The 18,786-nt window shown below is 54.5% G+C and overlaps 1 protein-coding gene and 1 long non-coding RNA gene across 2 annotated transcripts; both read right to left on the reverse strand.

Moving 5' to 3' along the window:
• Positions 1-971: 971 nt before the first annotated feature.
• Positions 972-8,312, reverse strand: MMP9 (matrix metallopeptidase 9). Its single transcript, XM_077167790.1, has 13 exons — positions 7,967-8,312; positions 7,132-7,364; positions 6,708-6,856; positions 6,263-6,391; positions 5,983-6,156; positions 5,585-5,758; positions 5,035-5,211; positions 4,752-4,907; positions 3,801-4,086; positions 3,548-3,687; positions 3,071-3,221; positions 2,883-2,986; positions 972-1,283 (listed from the first exon to the last, which is right to left on the reverse strand). The coding sequence occupies exons 1-13, from the start codon at positions 8,102-8,104 to the stop codon at positions 1,165-1,167; spliced, it is 2,130 nt and encodes a 709-aa protein (XP_077023905.1). The 5' UTR covers positions 8,105-8,312; the 3' UTR covers positions 972-1,164.
• Positions 8,313-11,553: 3,241 nt separating this feature from the next.
• Positions 11,554-14,117, reverse strand: LOC143683290 (uncharacterized). Its single transcript, XR_013175425.1, has 3 exons — positions 14,015-14,117; positions 12,266-12,347; positions 11,554-11,649 (listed from the first exon to the last, which is right to left on the reverse strand). It is a non-coding gene; the product is annotated as an uncharacterized LOC143683290 (long non-coding RNA).
• Positions 14,118-18,786: the final 4,669 nt, after the last annotated feature.

The following is an 18,786-nucleotide window of genomic DNA, read 5'->3' on the forward strand; positions in this document are numbered from 1 at the left end:
TTTCAAACCCCACCGTCCCCACTCCCTAGTTATAAGACTTTGGGTGAGTTGTGTAATTCTCTCTGCCTCAGTTTCCTCCTTTGTAAAACAGAGGTGGTGGTGATAGCAATAGTAATCGTACTTAGAAGGTAACAGTAGCATCTGTCTCATGGGGCTGTTTTAAGGATTAACTGTGTTGGTACAGACAAAACACTGGCACACAGTCAGTGCTATACCAGGGGTGTATGTATAATCCATGGTTTATTTATCCACTTGCCTGACTCTTCCTGGGCATTCAACTTATTGCCGTTTTCTCACTATACAGATAATGCTGCAGTCAACATCTTCGATGTATCATTTTGTGCACACACGTGTGAGGGTTGGAGAGCAGGCACATTTTTAGGCTCCATGGTTCTTGGTAAATTTCCCTCTAGGAAGACTGTTTCACTTGCACAGGAAGCAGCTCTTGCTCATTCTTGCAGATTCAGCTCAAGTTCAGATGTTATCTTGGCTGGGAAATGTTCACAGACTATCACACGCACAGGCACGCACACACCATTACCCACACCCTGCGCAGTCTTCAAGCATATTCCCACAGCCACAGAATCACCTTCACAGCTGTATTGGGCTCTCGGGATGGGAATGGAGTCTACATATTAAGCCAAGTCCCTGGGGGATTCCTACCCATCTAAGTTGCAGAACCCCTGAGAGGTCCTCAAGGGCAGGAACACACTCTTATTCATTTATCTCCAGTGTCCAACACAGTGCCTGGCTCCATGGAGGGGCTCAATGTCCGGCGAATGGCTAATGGGTGGGCCATTTCCTCCGCTATGAAACAGGGATAATCGTAGCCTACCTTCCAGTACGGTGGTTGCAAGGAATGTAAGTTTGCAAGGAATGAATATGCTAATGTCTATGAAGTGCTTACAGCATTGCCTGGCACATAGTAAACCACCTATCTGTTTAATTAATTTAAAAACCACTTCTCAAAGTTAGAGAATCCAAGTTTATTTTAAAATTCTAACAACCGAAAAAGGAAGGTGGGAGGAGAGGGCCAGCCCACCTCCACTCCCCTCTGACTCCCAGAACAGACCCACCAATTTGTATCCGGCAAACTGGCGCCTCCCCTATAGGGGATAGTCCCCATAGAGGACCCACTCCACACTGCCAAGGCAGGGGGGTGCCTTACTCCTCTGGGCACTGCAGGATGTCATAGGTCACGTAACCCACTTGGTCCACCTGGTTCACCTCCTGCCGAGAACTCACGCGCCAGTAGAAGCGGTCCTCGCAGAAGTAGGCTTTCTCTGCAGGGGGAAACAGGCAGAGGGGTATGACTCCAACTGCCCAGCAGACACATACAGAAACAGGAGCAAGAGCTCTACAATCATCCCTCCTGTCCTTTTCTAGATCTTTCCAAGGTCTTCGCCTGACACCTCCATCTCCCTCACCTTCCCGTGGGATGCTGGAGGGCACAGACCTCTATTTTCCAACCACTGGCACAGAGCCTGGCACATGGTACACATTTCATGAATGAACTAACATATAAATGAATGCATGATCTATTGAATGGTCAGAACAATTCCTGCAACATTCATTCATTCAACAAATTCATTCATCTACTCAGCAAATACTTAGGTGAGGGACAACATGTGCCAAGCACTGTTTGAGGCCTTCAGGATACAGCAGAGAAAAATATGGAAAAGATCTCAGTCCGTTGGGTGTTTGCACTGTAGTAAGATAATACAGACTATTAACAAGCAAGTAATTAAATGAGATTGGTTTGACAGTGCAAAAAAGCTGTGCAGGAAACAAAAGTGAGTGCGTGAATAGATAATTAGAGTCAGAGAAGTCCTCTCTGAAAAGATGGTCCTTAGACCCGAAGGATGAGAGGGAGGCAGCCAGGTGACAACTGGGAACAAGTCTTTCAGACAGAAGGGACAACTGGCACAAAGGCCCTGATCCAGGAATGGCCTCAATATGTTCAAAGAGCCCCTGAAGTGGGTGGGCAGAGCAGAGCGAATGTCAGAGCAGCGGCAGGAGACCAAGACAGAGAGCTGGGGCCAGCTCTTTTCTTGACCTTGGAATGAGTCAGGGGTCAACCTCAGGACCAGTGTCTCTACTCCTAACCTGTCTCTACCCCCAGGGAATATATTAAAGACATTAGACAACCAGGATGGGTTGGACCAGAATTTCTGCAAAGGTGGTGAAAACTGGCAGCTGCAAAAAATATTTTGGCCATAGAGTCAACAGAACCTATTAACTTATTGAATGTGAGTGGGGAGTGAGAAAGAGAAAGCAAGTATAACTCCAACTATCCTCATTTTACAGGTGGGGAAACTGAGGCTCTGGGAGTGGCAGCAATTTGCCCAAAGACACACAGCTATGAACTGTCTTATGTCTTACTGGCTCTGTGGAGGGAGCACAGGGCATGGCACATTATAGACACTCAATAGATATTGTTTAGTAAAGGAATGAGCTCTCATGCAAACCATGTATTGTGCTGGGGTATGTGGGGTGGGAGGTGAGGGGGGTAGTTTCCAGCCCAGGAGGCAAGAAATTTGGGTCCTGGTCCCGGCCATGCCCCTGACTCCCTGTATGACCTCGGAAAGGATCCTTATCTGGGATGGGGCGTTTACCTCAGTCCCGACGGGCTTTTCACTTTCTCACTTAGAATTTGGCCACCACTAAGGCAGGGGAGTGCAAGAGCCTGGGAAGTGTTTCGTGAGGGCCCCTCCCCTCCCATTCTCTCTCCTCCCCTCCCCTCCCTTCCTTTCCCCTCCCCTCCCTCCCCTTCTCTCTCCTCCCCTTCTCTCTCCTCCCGTTCCCTCCCTTCCCTTCCTCTCCCGTCCCCTCCGCACCCCTCCCCTCCCCTCTCTTCCCCTCCCCGGGCAGCAGCCCCTTACCTCGGTACTGGAAGACGTCATGCGAGTTCAAGGGCACGCTGGGGAACATCAGGTCCACCGGGCTGGCGCTCCGGGGATCCACCTTCTGCGTCTTCAAATCGAACCTGCGGGAAGGCAGCGAGGCGAGGGGCGCTGAGCCGCGGGCGGGCGGTGCGGGGCCCCGGGCAGGCGGTGGCGGCGGCTCTCACCTCCAGAAGCGCTGCGGGCTGAAGAGCAGCACCTTCCCCTTGCCGCGCGGGAGCGCCCCGACGACGCGCGTCACCTCCGGGCCCAGACCCAGCTTGTCCAGCTGCCTCGGGCCCAGCACCTTCGCGCCCGTGTATACCCACACCTGGCGCCCTGCGGGGGAGAAGGGTCGCATCGATCGGGGCGCGGGCAGGGAGGCTGAATTCCTCTTGAACGTAAGGGGTGGGGGGAGCCCCGAGGCCCTTCTCCAGCGCGCAGACGCACAGTCCGGCACCCCGGGGGCAGAGCCGCTGGGTGGGTTCGTCAAGGGTGCAGGGCCGGGAACGGCCGAAATTCGACCCTAGATAAATGAGCTAAACTGCCTGGTCTAGGAATGCCCGAAGGGGCACCTTTTTTCTAATCTAAACAAAGTCGTCTCGTGGCTTATCCTGGGCGTCTCAGTTCTCTTCCAAGGCGGTGAGGGGTTGGGGGGGACTAACCAGAGAAGAAGAAAATCTTCTTGGTGAGCGGGTCCTGAAAGGCAGAGTCCAGCCTGCGGGGCAGCTCGGGCCACGTGCTGGTGATGAGGAAGGGGCCCTGCAGCCGGGGCGCCCTGCCCTCAGACATGCGCCAGTACCTCCTGCCGACGTGAAACGGGAAAGGCCGGGCACTGAGGCTTGAGCCAAGGGCTCAAGAACAGGCAGGTCCCTCCTCCAAGACCCTCGGTGGACCACACACCCCTGCCGCCCTCACCCATCCTTGAAGACATGCAGACGATTCCCGAGCTCGGCCATGGCATCGAAGATCCGCACGTTGCAGGCATCATCCGCTGGATCCAAAGGCCTTGTGGGGGCTGCAGAAGGGCCCGCGGTGGGGGGACCCGTGGGGCCAGCTGAAGGGGGGCCAGTGGGGCCCACAGTGGGGCGTTCTGAGGGGGGAGCAGTAGGGGGTCCTGTGGGGCAGGTTGTAGGGGGAGCTGGGGGCTGGGTTTGAGGTGCTGTGGTGGTTGGAGGTCCAGGAGCTGGCTCAGGGTGAGGACCTGAAAACAGGCACCACATGAGACCCCCTCCATTCGTCCATGCCCCCCTGTCCACACAGCATGCCCCCCCCGGACACATACTGTCCTCCTCACATTACTTCCTTCTCCCAGCCACAGGCACATCCCTTCCTTCCAAGCCATATTTACCTCATTCCTGGGCTGTGTCAGTCTTACAGGCACAAGACAGCCAGGTTTTCCCACCCCAAAAGGGTTCTGAGACCTCCCTATGTGCTAAGCTTAGGACCAAGAGCTTTATAAACCCACATTAGCTGTTTAATCTTCACAGGAACCCTTTGTAGATACTCTGCTATCCCCATTTTTTTTTAATGAAGACATAACACTAATGATGATGACAAGTGATGATAACAGTAAAAATATGGAACACCTATATGGCTCTCACTATGTGCTGGGCATTGTTTTAACTCATTTAATCCTCAGAGGCAAGTGCTGCTATGAACCCCATTTTACAGATGAGGAAACTGAAGCACTGAGGGGCATATTGCAAGGTCACCTCGCCAGGAAGCAGCAGGACTGGCTCTTGAACCCTTGGCCTCCCTCCCTCCAGAGTCTGGGCTCTAGAAGCACTATCTCCAAGCGCGGACCCCTGTCCTTCTCCAGAGGTTGCAGTCGCCCCCTCCCCCTCCATTTCTGCCCCACAGCCTCACCATAGAGATGCTGGATGCCCTTCACGTCGTCCTCATGCAGAGGGGGCCCCTCGGTGAAACTATACATGGGGTACATGAGCGCCTCCGGCACCGACGAGTGGTCTAAGCCCAGCGCGTGGCCGAACTCGTGCGCCGCCACAAGGAACAGACTGTAACCTGCGGGCAGAGGGAGCCTGCGGCGTGAGCGCCACCGCGAGCCCCCACCTAGCCCCAGGCTTCGGCCATCCCCGTCCCGGCGCCCCGGCCGCGCCCCCAAGCCCCGGGATGCCGGGATTCTGCTCGCCTTGGTCGGGGCAGAAGCCCCACTTCTTGTCGCGATCGAAGTCTGAGGTGGTGGCGCACCAGAGGCGCCGATCTCTGCGGCCCTCGCTGGTGCAGCTCGAGTACTCTTTGCCCAGGAAGACGAACGGAAAGACGCACAGCTCCCCGGGTGAGTTCCCCCCGATCACCGTCGAATCGACTGGGGAAACCCAGGACCTTGGGTGAGCCGGGTGAGTGGGTCCCACAAGGAGCCAGGGGGCGAGCCAAAGGAGCTCGGGTCCCCGGGGCCCAGCGCCTAGGGAGCGCTCAGGGGCACGACTGAGACTATTCAAGGCGGCTGGGTGGGGACCTGGAAACCTGAGACCCTGGAAGCCGGCGATGGCGGAGCGGGTGGGGCGCAGGGCAGCCGGCTGCGGAGGAGGGGCAACTGGAAGGAGGGGCCACGGAGGTGGGCGGGGCCGCGATGGCGCCGAGGACCCACCCGGCGTGGCAAATGGGCGCAGGGGCCGCGTTTCCGGGATCCTGGCTGGATCGGGGGGCGGGTCTGAATCTGGTAGGCGGGGCGGAGGTACCTCGGGTCGGGCAGAAACCGTAGAGCTGGTCCTCGTCGTAGCTGGCGGTGGTGGCGCACCAACTGTAGCCGTCCGAGCGACCGTCGGTGGTGCAAGCAGAGTAGGAGCGGTCCTCGAAGACGAAAGGAAACTCGCAGGGCTTGCCGCCCGCGTTGCCGCCCACGGTGAAGAGACCTGGGGAGACCCGACACTATCAGCCCGACGCGCGACAAGCTCATTGACCCACGGGTCAATCATCGTCATCCCTCCTCTCCTCGGGTCCCAGGTGAGGGCCCAGATAGCCAGAGAGTGGCATACAGGCCGCATAGCCCTAGAGGCAGCACTGGGACCAGAACCCAGGGTTTTAGACCCTGGGGAGTGCCGGGCGTCCCCACGCCTTGCCGCGACCCCATGCTCACTCTCGCTGGGGCAGAAGCCGAACTGGCGGTCGGTGTCGTAGTCGGCAGTGGTGCTGCACCAGGGCTTGCCGTCGGAGCGGCCGTCGGTGGTGCACGCCGAGTAGGAGCGGCCCTCAAAAGTGAAGGGGAAGTGGCAGGGGGCGCCGTCTGCGTTTCCAAACCTGGTCGGAACCACTGCGGGGGGAGGGAGACGCGAATCAGGGCGGCTGGTGACGCGGGTGAAGGGAGAAGGGCCCCCGGGCCCGGCCCGTGCGCCTCCGTGTGCGCCTCCGTGTCTCACCGACGCCTTTGCCCAGCGACCACAGCTCATCGTCGTCGAAGTGGGCGTCGCCCTGAATGCCGGGGCCTGGAGGGAAGGCGTGTGCCAGGAGCCCGTCCTTCCCGTCGAAGGGATACCCGTCTCCGTGCTCTAAAGAGGGGGGTGGAGAGGAAGGCAGTCAGCCGAGTAGGCTGGGCACTCCTCCAGGGCGCCGGAATGCGGGGTCAACGGCCAGCCCAAGTCTGGCCTGCGCGCTCCTCTCCAAACCCTGCGCCCCCGCTCCGCGCCGGATCCGGCAGTGGGGGGAGGGGGAGCCCGGGGGGTGGGACGCGAGGCAGGACTGGGGGGGGCGGAAGAAAGAGCCGGGTCACCTACCCCCACCGTGGTCCTCCCTCACGCCCCTCCCATCCCCGCCCAGGACCACCGTCCCCCACCCCCGCCGGCTTTCCCTTTCCCGCATGCTTACCCGCGACACCAAACTGGATGACGATGTCGGCGTCCCAGCTGTAGACGCGGGTGAAGGTCAGCGGCGTCACGGCGCTCCACACGGCGAAGGCGCGGGCAAAGGCGTCGTCGATCACGTCGCGGGGCAAGTCTTCCGAGTAGTTCTGGATCCTGCCAGCGAAAGGCGGGAGGAACCGGGTCAGAAGCGGGAGGCCCGGACAGGGGCAGTGGCTGCGTCCCTAGTCTCCTCCGCGTCGGCATTCGCGACGCTTCCTTGGTCTAGACAGAACTTTCAGACGCGTTTCCTTTGCACCCTCGCGTGAGCCCAGCCGCGAGGACAGGGGTGGAGCTCCGCGTGCAGCCGCACGTTAGGTCCGAAGGCCCCGCCGCCCCGCTCAGCGCCGCCCGGCTCAGCATCGCCCTGCGCAGCGGACCCAGCCTCGCACCAGTACGTGATGTTGTGGTGGCGCCACTTGAGCTCGCCCTCGAAGGTCGCAAAGCCGCCCACGTCCGGGACGCCGCAGCGCGGAGCCCGCATGGCCTCTAGGGTGATGCTGTCCAGCTCGCCCGTCTGGGGCAGTGCCAGGCGCTTCTGGAGAAGCAGCAGCGCTGGACTCAGCGACGGCTTCCCCTCTTGTATGTCAGCCACAGCAGTGTAGCCATAGCGGAACAGGTAATCCTGTGGATGGAGGGACAATGAGGCCCTCCCAAGGACATCCCAGTGTCCTGACTCCCTTTCTCCTCCCTCTTGGGCCATGGCTCTGTCCCTCTAAACGCCCTAGGACTAGGGAGAAGGCATTGAAGCCAGGACTTGGTATCCTGGATACCAGCACCTTGTGCACACCCAGGAATTTCCCCTCCCCAACGACATCCTCAACTCCTTTCCATTCCCAGATGCCCCTGGTTCATGCCAACCCACAGGACCGCCCAGGGTGACCCCTGTTCACCCCTAGCCCGTGCTCACCTATGAAATACCCAGGACCCTCTACAGTCACTCCCAGCCCTTGGCCACCCCAGAATCCTCCAAGGCTCTCCCAGGCACCTTTTCCCATTACCTAGGTAGGAGCCCCCCCATTGCCCATCCCAGGCCACCACTGCCCAAAGCCTCCTCAGGAACCCCCCAGTGCCTGCCCCTGGGCCTCTCCGTTCTCCAGTCATGTCCATCATGCCCCCACCCTCCCATCCCTAAAGCATCCCCTCTGAGACCTTATGCTCTCCCTGCGGACCCTTGCTGCCTTCCTGGCCAGCTCTCCCCAACTCTAGCACAGGGTGTACCCTTACCTCTGCCAGCTGCCTGTCAGTGAGATTGGTTCGCAGTTCTCCCGGGAAGACCACGACGGTGGGCTGGCGCCCGGCGGGGGCGGCGGAGCAACAGCCCAGCCCCAGGAGCGCCAGGACCAGGGACTGCCAGGGGATCATGGTGAGGGTAGCAGTGTCTGGCTGCAGCTGCCCTCCTGGGGACTTTAAGCTGGCACTGGTAGCTGAATCAGTGACCCCGCCCCTCCCCTCCAGGCGGGGGCTGACTCAGGGGATGGTGTGTGTCTGTGTGTCTGTGTGTGTGTGTGTGTGTGTGTTGAGCCCCAGCAAGAAAAGGCAAAGAAAGATCTTACACCACCTCCTCCTCTCCCCCGCTGCCCACAGTCCCCACTGCTGAGTCAGAAAAGACCCCAGACCCACAGGAAACCACGGGCCTTTAAGGGAGGGGTTGGATTTTGCAAACTGCAGAGCTCGTGAGAACTGTCTGAAAGGGAGGGAGGGGACCAGGCTGGAGGGCTCTCTCGGTCCTCAGTCTGAAGGCCCCAGATGGTTGGCCAAAGACAAGGGCAGGAACTCCAGAGGCCGCTTTCTGAGCCTACGGATCCCCCTACCCACTTGTCCTTCATGAAACATCCCCCTCTTCTGGCCAGAGCCCCTCCTTGACCCCTTCTTCACACCCGGCTCTGTCCTCCTTTCTTCTCTTTGGAAGTCTTCGTTGACTCAGCTTCCCCTCCCTGCTCCAGTGGGGGTGGAAGGAATAGGCTCTGCTCTGCAGGAATTGGGGAATTCCACTGGGCACCCCCTGTCTTTGACAGGCTAGGTGCTGGAGTGCAGTAAGGGGCAGACATGACTTCACTCTTCCTTCAGTGTCTTGGGCAATTCTCTTTGCCACTCTGAATTTGTTTCCTCAGCTCTAAAAAGGTCTAAATTGATGCGAACATAAAATGAGATCAAACACATAAAATGTTTAGTACGGTATGCATTGCAAGCTCCCTGTAGATGGTCATGGTTGCTTTTAATTATCTGCACCAAGACAATGATTCCAATTTGGGATGAGGAAACCCAGGTCTTGGGCCTGGCCCTTCCCCTCCCTGGGCTTCAGACTTACCTGCAAAACGAGGAGGTGGGATAAGCTCAGGGAGCCCCCAGCCCCACTCCACCCAGCGCAAACTCCAGCCTGCATTATCACCACTACACCGACAACCATTAGCCCCGCCCCCATCCCCCACCAGCCAAGTGTGGGAGGGGCCTAGAACTTGCTTTCAAGGCCTTATTTGGGAAGAACAACAGAAACAATTTAACAAGCCTATTTTAAGGTCCTACTGTGTGCCAGGCACTTTACATACTTATAAATACATTTGTGAGATTGAAACCATTAATTTCCTTTACAGGAAAATTGAAACTCTAAAATTCATTAATTGATGCGCATCTACTTTGGAGACACAGAGTCCTGGTGTCCAGTCCCAGCTCTGCCATTTCCCACCTGTGCAAACCTGGCCAAGGCCCTTCATTTCCGAGCCATAAGAAAACGCTAAATTACCTTTTTAAAAATATATTGACCGTGTCAAGCACTGTGATAAGGTTCCTATAAGCATCTCATTTCAGCCTCACTGTCAGCCTTGAGGTGGATTTAATGAGCAGGTTTCAGAGGAGGAAATGAAGGCTCAGAGTAGTTAAGGAACTTGTCAGCGACCACACAGCGTTCACACACAGGCCCAGGACTCAAGCCTAGGGTTGTCTGGTCCTCAGATCTGAGCTTTTTCACCTTTATTGCCATTCACAGGGAACTGAGATGAGGAGTAGGGCTGCAGGAAATTCGTAACCCGAACCCTTCTTCCCTGATCCTGTGCCACCCACTGAGGATAACAGAGGATGTTTAGGCCTTCAAGGAAATGAGAAGCTAAAGTTAGGGGACATGGGAGACCCATTTTCCAGTCTTGGGAGTGTGGGAGTCATGGTATCATATGATTTTAGAGATGAAAATGAACTAAGAGATGTTCCAATCCAGGGAATCTTAATTTCGGCGGCAGGCAGGGCTTTAGAAGCATCCATGACGCACCCTACCTTGGCGTCATCTCTATATATCCATCAGCTCTCTCAACCTTAGCATTATTGGCATTTGGGGCTCGAGAGCTCTTTGTTTTGAGGGGCTTGCGCATTGTAGGATGTTTGGCAACATCCCTTGGCCTCAACCAACTAGATAACAGCTGCACCTCCCCCTGCCAGTTGTGACAACCAAAAATGTTACTAGACATTGCCAAATGTCCCCAGGGAGTGGGGGGAGAAAGAGGCAAAATTGCCCCAGTTGAGAACCACTGGTTTATTTTTCTATGCAAAATGTTCCGTAGAACACTGATTCTTCTATGCAAAATGTTACATTTTTTAATCAAAACTTCAAACTCTTAATGACGAATCCGTAAGATCATTTACTGAACAAACTTTTATTGTGTTTTTATGGACCAGGCATTACACCAAAATAGCCTTTGTCCTCATGCTCATGGAGCTGAGACTCCAGTAGGGAAGAGATTCAATAAGTAATTAATTCCCAGAGAGACAAGCAGCACAGAAGTGGAGGTGTACTTCTCTGCTCCAATTATGCCCATTGTGCAGATGAGAAAACTGAGTCCCAGAATGAAGACGTGACCTCTCTTAGATCCCAGAGCAAGTCAGGGACAGTGTGTGGGTAACTGAGCCGCTTATGAAGCAATATAGGGCCCTGGCTGAGAGGCTGGACCCGGGAGCCAGGATATCTACGTTCAAACCTCAGTTCTGCCACTCACTTGCTGTGTGACCTGAATAATTGACTTAAACTTGCCTGTACTTCCATTTCCCATCCATAAAATGGGAATAATAATAGTGCTTACCTCATAGGGTTGTCCTTAAGGATGAAAAATGGGTTATATCTGATGTAACTTTATCTGTAAGTTATATCTGCTTTATCAAATGAGTTACCAGATATAAAGTGCCTGACACATGATAATAAGTGCTTGCTGCTACTCTAATTATGATCGCCTCTGGGCCAGCTGGCTGTTTCCACCAACCAGACAGCAGGGAGAGAGCACCCAGCCAGGAACCCCAGAGCTTGATTCCTGGAGCAAATCCAACCAAGAATCCACTCCCCGCCGCCCCCCCCCCCCCACTTCCTGCTTCACACACCCCCTCCCGCCTCCCCCCCCACCACTACCCACCCAGGGCTCCACAACCCCCATAAAGGGGAACTAGGGGAGAACTTGGCTTTCAACACATCAAGGGCAGGAAGTGGTTCTGGTTACCACATCCCCTTCCCCACTTCCCTCCCTCAGCCCCTCCTTCTAATACCACTGCCGAGGTTAGCCAAGACCCTGGGAGAGGAGGCAAGGAGCAGGCTTCACCTCCAGCCTCCCACCTCCCCAACCCTGACTGGGTCGGACTCCAAGCCCCTCGCCCAGCTGGACTCCCCATTGGGAAGGGGAGGGGGCCGGCCCTGGAGCCCTGAGTCACCCGCTAGATGACACAGTCCTGCAGGCTGTGATTAGTAACTCCAGGTCCCCAGACCTGGGTCAGCCTCACGAGATGAGGCATCGACACCCCCCACCCCCATCTAGGATGGGGGAACTCTGAGACTCTCCCAAACCTGCCAGAGAGGGGAGGGCCAACCAACCTTGAGTGGCCTTGGCAGGATGTGGGGGAGACATCGTGTCTGGGGTGAACCAGAAAGGTGTTATGCCCTACAAGACATTGCCCCAAGGGAGAGCATCACTCCGAGGCCCGCCCCCCTCCGCACCCACCATCCCTAGCCCCAGGGCAGTGGCAATTCCCCAGCTGATTCTTTGAGGTGCTAATAGTAAGTCATGCCTCCCACACACATGCACAGAGCACTGTGACCAGGGAAGCCCAGAGTGTGGACTTGGGATCAGACCTCTGGGGCCATGTCTGAACTCCTGCTGCAGACCAGCTGTGGGGCCTTAGACAAGTCACTTTGCTTGCAAGTCTCCATTTCCCCAGTAAAATGGAAGAAAGAACAATGCCCACCTCAGAGGGTGGAGGGAAGGATTAAATGAGATTATGTAGTAAAGGATTTTAGCCTATTTGGCATATAGTAGTTATGCAAAAAAAAAAAAAGAGAGAGAGTTAGCTATTATGATTATGTTACTCTGGTGCACTCACTTCATTCTTACAAATTAGGGTCCATGATTCCATTTTATTGATCAGAGACACTGAGGCTCAGGGATGGGCCTAAATCCATGCAGTCAGCAAGGGGGCAGAGCTGGGTCTCAACCCAGATGACACCAGCACCCTGTTTCCACCCCGCTCTCCCCGTAGTTCTCTGTGGGGGGCACTCACCCGTTGATGCAGCACTGTCGTGTACCTTTTCACATCTGACTTGCACCACTTGGCCCATCTTCTTTGGGTCATTTCAGAACTCCTAGGCATCCGGGGGGGAGGCAGAAGCTGTGAGCCATTTAAAAGGGGATGGACCCAAGGCACAGATAAGTGCTTGAAATTGCTCAGGGTCACACAGCGTGTGAGTGATGGGGCTCTGGCCTAGGCCCTCTGACTCCAAATCCCGTGCTCAGATCTGGTCACTGGATCTGGCAAGAAGGAAGTCCATGGGGGAAGCAACCTGGGCGGTAGGGGTGGAAGTGGCCCAGAAATCGGGCTGGAGAGGGTTAAGCTTGGGAACCAACAGAAGGAGAGAGTATACTGAGCTGGGATGTGTAGGAAAAAAAGGAGGAGGTGATAAAAAAGGAAAAGAAAGAGTAAGGAAGCTGGGAGGGACAAAGAACGGTCAAGTGGCAGTTCCTTTAAGGTTCATATCCACAAAAAGGGGTGGTTCTGGGAAGGGGGAGATGTGTGAATTGAGGGGGCAAAAGGGACAGTTCCTCTGGGGCTGGATTACCCACTGACAGGTAAGGTTGTGCTTGGGGTCCCAGCATGTAGGCGCAACCCAAAAATACATGTTTAAAAACTTTATTTGGTATTTGAAAACAAAATCCTTGAAGTAGCCAGCCTGGGAAAACTCAGGTCTTTGTTAGACTTCCTCATATAGTCACTTCAGGGTTCGGTGCCGTTGCCTTCCTTTGGATGACATACGGGAGATGGCACCCTCGTGTCAGTGCTCACGGGCCCTAAAGCCCTAAATCTGGTTCTGTTAGCAATGGAGGGCAGCATGGGTGGGGGACTCTTAATCCTAGGGAAGTCCGAAGTTGAAACAGAGGTCCCTCAGCCCGTGCTGGCTGGATGAATTGAGAGCTGGAGATCAGAGCAGAAGGGAGAAGTCCATACACGCACACGGAGCGACTGGCAGCACAGTTTGTCCCTTTTACAGTCCCAGGGATGAGCTAGAGTTACTAAATTATAGTAATAGCCAGGAGTTACTTTCAAATGTTTAACCACCGGGAGCCGGGGAGCCCACACCAATCAGAAGTGGCACTAGAGAGAGCTCCTGGAAGCCCCCTGCCGCGTGGCCTTCATTAACCCTTTCGTTCCTGGATGGGCAGAAGGAGCAATGGCTCTGGGGCTGGAAGGCTCTGGTCAGCTCCCACTCCGGATGGATAGGGAAATACTTTGGTATTTGGACAACTGGTGCTGCAGTGCTAGTGCATACGAACCATACGTCGGCCTGCCTATAGCCCCCTTCATTAGAAGGACAAGCTCCTGAGGCCTGCCCTGGTGGACCGGCTCGAGCTAAATATAGGCCCAAAGAGCATGCAGGTAGAATAAGGGTCTTATGGGAACACCTGTTCAGCAGTGCAGCCTCAAATTTGGCTGTACATCGGAATCATCTGGGATTTTCCTTTAACTACGGATGTCTGGGTTTCATCCCCGGAGAGTCTAATTTAATTGGTCTGGGGTGTAGCCTGACCATTAGGATTTATTCAAGTTCCCCAGCGATTCTAATAGGCAGCCCAGTTTGAGAACATGTCTATATGGGGGTCCTGCCCAGTTTGAGAACACTTCTATATGACCCCCACCCCCACCCCCACCCCGGAAGCCTGTTAGAGACTCCAGATTAAGAACCCCTTGGTTTGCATCAGTATTTCCCAAGGCTGGGGGACTTGAAAAAACACACAACAGATTCTCCAGCCTCACCTCCCAGGTTCTGATTCAGTCAATCTGCGGTGGGGCCCGGAATCGGATGGTAGCAAGCTCTGCTGGTTTAGAAATCACCGAGGGAGGCAGCCCCTGAGGGCAGTGGCAATGGAGAGAGGTTCAGAGATTCTGTCCCTCTCTCCCCCACCCCACCCCCTACACAGCTGAAGCAATTGAGAAGTCTTTGCAAGGAAGTATCCAGAACCAATTTCCTCAGCTCTTCCTTCCCCTGTGCTGTGGAGACATCGCTTCAAAGAAAACGCTCTGAAACAGAGCCCGAGACGCCCTCCCGGGAGAGCCGTTTTCCGGCTGTGCTGCCGCAGAGCCCCAAGGCTGCGGGCCGGCTGGGCCTGCTCTGATTGCCTTTTCTCCCCATTAATCCTGGGACACCCTCATTTAGATGCGATCTGCATACATTTGCATATTGAGTTCCCTGCTCCTCCTGGCCCTCCTTCCCCTGTGGCATGTTAGGAGAAAATAAAACTAATGTATTTGCTAAGCCTGCTGAGTTGTGTTGGAACCTCATGCAATGCTGGGACTTTGATACACCTGAAGCCGGGGGTGTTAAGATGAGCGTCAGCTCCAACCCAGTTCCTGATGGGAGGCAAGGCTGGAGGTCTCCAGTGGGAAAGACGGGAATCTACCAGAGCAGGGGGCTTGGAAGCTTCCCGGCTCAGAGGGGCAGGCAGAGTTCCATCCCAGCCTCAGTAGGGGCTTGGCTTGGAAGCCACCATGGAGAGGCCATCCAGGTGGCCGCTGGGGCAATGGAAGGGACAGGGTGCTGGGATCAGACAGACCTGGCAGAGCTGTGTGAACTGCCCTCCCTGAATCTCAGTGTCCTCATCTTTATAAAGAGGTAAGAAGCTCATTCCGTGATGCTGGGAGCTTGTCTTTATTTGGCTACGCAGGCATGGAATATCTTTCCCATCCATGATGGGCCTGCCAGTGGTTGAATCTTGGTGGGTATTCTAGTTATCTATGACTTCATGACAAATGACCTTGAAACTTAACAGACACTTCCTTGTGCCATGGTGGCTCATTGGCAGAGTTCTTGCCTGCCATGCCTGAGACTCTGGTTCGATTCCCTGTGCCTGCCCATGTGAAAAAAAAAAAGAGAGACACTTCCTTATTAACAGATCTCATGATTCTGTGGGTCGGGAATTTAGATCGAGCACCCAGGACTGCTCTGCTCTGCATCACGATGCCTGGGGCTTCAGCTCAGGGCTGGTATTGAACTGGTGGTTGAATTTTAGAATCCGATGGTTTCACCCATATTCCTGGGGCCTGGTGGCCAGCTGGAAGGCTGACCTCCACTGGGCCCCTCTCCCTCCCCATTGCAATCTCAGGCCTCTCCACAAGGTCTCTCCAGTCTGTCCTACAGAATGGCTCAGGCTCTGAGACCAAGGCAGAAGCTGCCAGTTCTTTTAAATGCTGAGCCTGGAATTGGCTGCATTCTGTTGGTTAAAGCAGTCACAGGCCAGTCTCTTCAAGGGAAGGGAAATAGAGAGCACCTCTCCATGCAGTAGTGTTAAAGGGTTTGCAGCCTTCTTTAACCTTCCAAAGAGGAAGAGGCAGGCTCCCAATGAAAGCTCTATGATGCACACCTTGACAAGGCTTGGAGCAGGATGCTCCCATCCAGAGGTGCTATGCTGACTCCAGCAGAAGGCAGCACTAAAAGCCCAGAGGCGGCAGCAGCCCTGAGGTTCCTCACAGGCTGTCCCTGCCACAAGGTCCTGGCCATGACCACTGCTGACCTGCGTTCCTAGCTCCGGCTCAGTTTCCAAGTCTAGCCTCAAGCCTTCACAGCAAGGCTGTGAGTCTCAAAAAAAACTCTTATACTACATTCCTTTTGGCTTAGGATAGCAGGAACCAGTTTTGATTGCTTGCAAACAAGGGTCCCTAATAACACAAACACCATTCCCTTCCTTCTCCTTGACTCTCTCAATATCCAGCTTTGATTTGAAGCACCTCTAACTCACTTCCAAAAGCCCCTGGATATCACCTCTTGAATAATCCAGCAGCACTTCCAGTGCCATGTGGTCCACCCCCCCCACCCCCAACCCCCGGACCTGCTCTTGACTTCTTGCTCCCTCTACTGCTTTTTATTCATGACACCTCTCTTCCCAGGCTCCCGATTTCCAAACCATCTTTATTTGATCTTCTAGTGCCCCCACCTCATGTCATCTAAATAGTTTTCAACCTGGATAGCCCCCAAATCCATCCCCTCCGTCCTCTGTTCTCACTGCCATTGCTTCTCACTGCCACTCCTCACCTGTTATTGCAATAGCTGAGCCCATCGAGCATCCTAGAACCCGCACTCCCAGATTCATCCTCTCTTGTCAGCCAACACTGATCGTGCTCCAGAAGATTCCATATCCCTAGTGCCTCGAGAATGTAGTCTGAGCGCCTTACCCTTCACCCTCCAGAACCTGGCCCCAGCTTAGTTTTGCAATCGTCCTTGCAACTAGGGGCCAGAAGAAAATGACAATGCTGTGTAGTGCCTTGCTACTCAAAGTGTAATCACGGGCTTGCAGCATTGGCGTCCCCTGGAAGCCTGTTAGCAATGCAGAACCCGGAGGTGAATCCCAGACCAGCTGCATCAGAATCTGCGTTTTAACAAGATCCACCCCCCCACAAAGTTTGAAAATTTACTGACAGCAGTGGTATCCAGAAAGAGACTCAGAGGAACAGGGCCAGGAAATAGACTTTGTCCAGACGGAACCATTGAACTTGCAGGAAAATGGGATACACAGCAGATGACAATTCTGAACAAACACATGAACTTGACTTCCCAAGGCTATTAAAAATGCCTAACTCACAGGTATTAGCAAATAAAAAGGCTGCCCCAGATGGCTCCCTGATGAGGAAGGCAGGGTTCTTAGTTCTCATTTCCATTCAGCAAACAGGAGCTCTTGCTGGATGCCAGGCTGTGTGCTGGGCATGTGGAATCCAAGGAACCGTGAGCCCTGTGCTGTAAGATCACGATCCAGGAAGGGAGACAGACCACGGAGAGGCACCTTCCATAATGGGGCCCCCACCTCCCACACACCCACTCAGCACTCCAGTCCTGGAGCCTCAGTTCCTGAAACAGACCGTGCTCTGGCCTCTGTGCCTTTGCACTCTCCAACATTCCCTGCTTCAAACCCTTCCCATGCTCCCGCCCCCACCCCCCAACCCCCCCCCCACCCCTCCCCACCCCCACCCCCGCTGCCCTCACCCTTTGCCTTGCAAAATCTTATTCATCTTTGAGATTTCAGCTGAGATGTCATTTCTTCCAGGGAAATGCTGATAAGGATCTCAACCTGGGAAGGGGCCTCTTCTGTGCTCCCATGCTCCCTCCCCCAGCCCACCACTTCCCTTATTGTGGCATTTTCACAATTCAGAGGGCATTTCCTGTTTATTTGTCTACCTCTCCCTGCACACTGAGGACATCTTGAGGACCGGCTCTTTGTCATACACGGCTTCCATTGCATTCTCGGGTGTTTCTTAAATATAGACACACAAATAGTAATTCTAGCCAGCGTTTTTTGAGCTCATGCTCTGTGCCAAGCACTGACTTGAGCATTTATATGTATTAACCCATATAATCCTCACAACTACGCTGTTGTGAGGTGGATGCTGTTATTTTTCCAGTTTCACAGATGAATTAATAGAGGCACAGAGAAGTAAAGTGACTTGCCGGGGTCACACAGCTTATAACCTAGTCCAGTAGCAGAGTAGGGATTCAAACCCAGGCAGTCTGGCTTCAGAGTCTGCAAATTGGAATAGGTGGTGATTACTCTAAGGATGATAAGACAGAGATCAATGAAGTCTTCAGTGGGAAAAACGCCTTAGCCAGGTTTTGAAGGGTGAATAGGAGTTTGCCATATGCGCAAGGAGGAGCAGGGCTTTGCGGATTTAATGACTTCCAACCTAGGTTCCACCTGTCAGTGTCAAAGGTTCCTGGAGAACAAATGAAAGGCAATTGACAGCACTCCAGACTTGGTCCACAACGCCCAGCAGGGTGAATGCCTCAGCCAGGATGAATGCAGGTCCGGTTTCAGTCTGAGTCACCCATGGGTAAGCAGGGGCGGATTACACACACACTGGGGCTCTGGTCCTTAGATGCCTGCACAGGGGAGAAGTACACGTCCCTTCTTCCTTGCCCCAAGGCTCAAGGTTTCCTTCCTGAATCACCACTCCTTCCTGAAGGATTGGCTCACCCCCTCAGCAAAGAAGGTCCTAGCACCTGCCCGAGCACACCTTTGGGCAGGTGTGAGCTCAGATCAGACCTGGAGCCTATGCAGAGTGCAAGGGAGCTTCCCCCTTCCCTACAAAGCACCCCAAACCGTATCTGGGGCTGTCCTCCACCTGATCTTACAGATTCAGGGGTCTTCCCTCTTTTATAACCACAGAACCCTTTTAAGAAACTGTATCTCAAGGGAGCCCAACAGGTAAAGCTGAGAAGAGGGTGCTGCTTGGCTCCCCCTCCCCACTGCCCAAAGCCCTGTCCAGCCCTCTCATTTTATGTCAGAAAAACCGAGGCCCAGTGGAGGAGACTTGCCAAGGACACAAGGTAAGTTGGGGTCAGCACCAGGACAGGCCATCGGGTTTCCTGAATCAAAGCAGTGCTCTTTTTCTTCAACAATGCCATCTCTCCTGTCCTCTTGGGACAATCTGGAGGGCTCTTCATCCAACTCGTTCACACTGTTCATTCATTCATTCATTCATTCATTCAGTACATCTTTAATAGGTTCCTTCTAAGTGTCAGGCTCCAGCCAGTTTCCTGATCT

Source organism: Tamandua tetradactyla, chromosome 1 (assembly GCF_023851605.1).
Source record: "Tamandua tetradactyla isolate mTamTet1 chromosome 1, mTamTet1.pri, whole genome shotgun sequence".
In the NCBI taxonomy this organism is placed as follows: domain Eukaryota; kingdom Metazoa; phylum Chordata; class Mammalia; order Pilosa; family Myrmecophagidae; genus Tamandua; species Tamandua tetradactyla.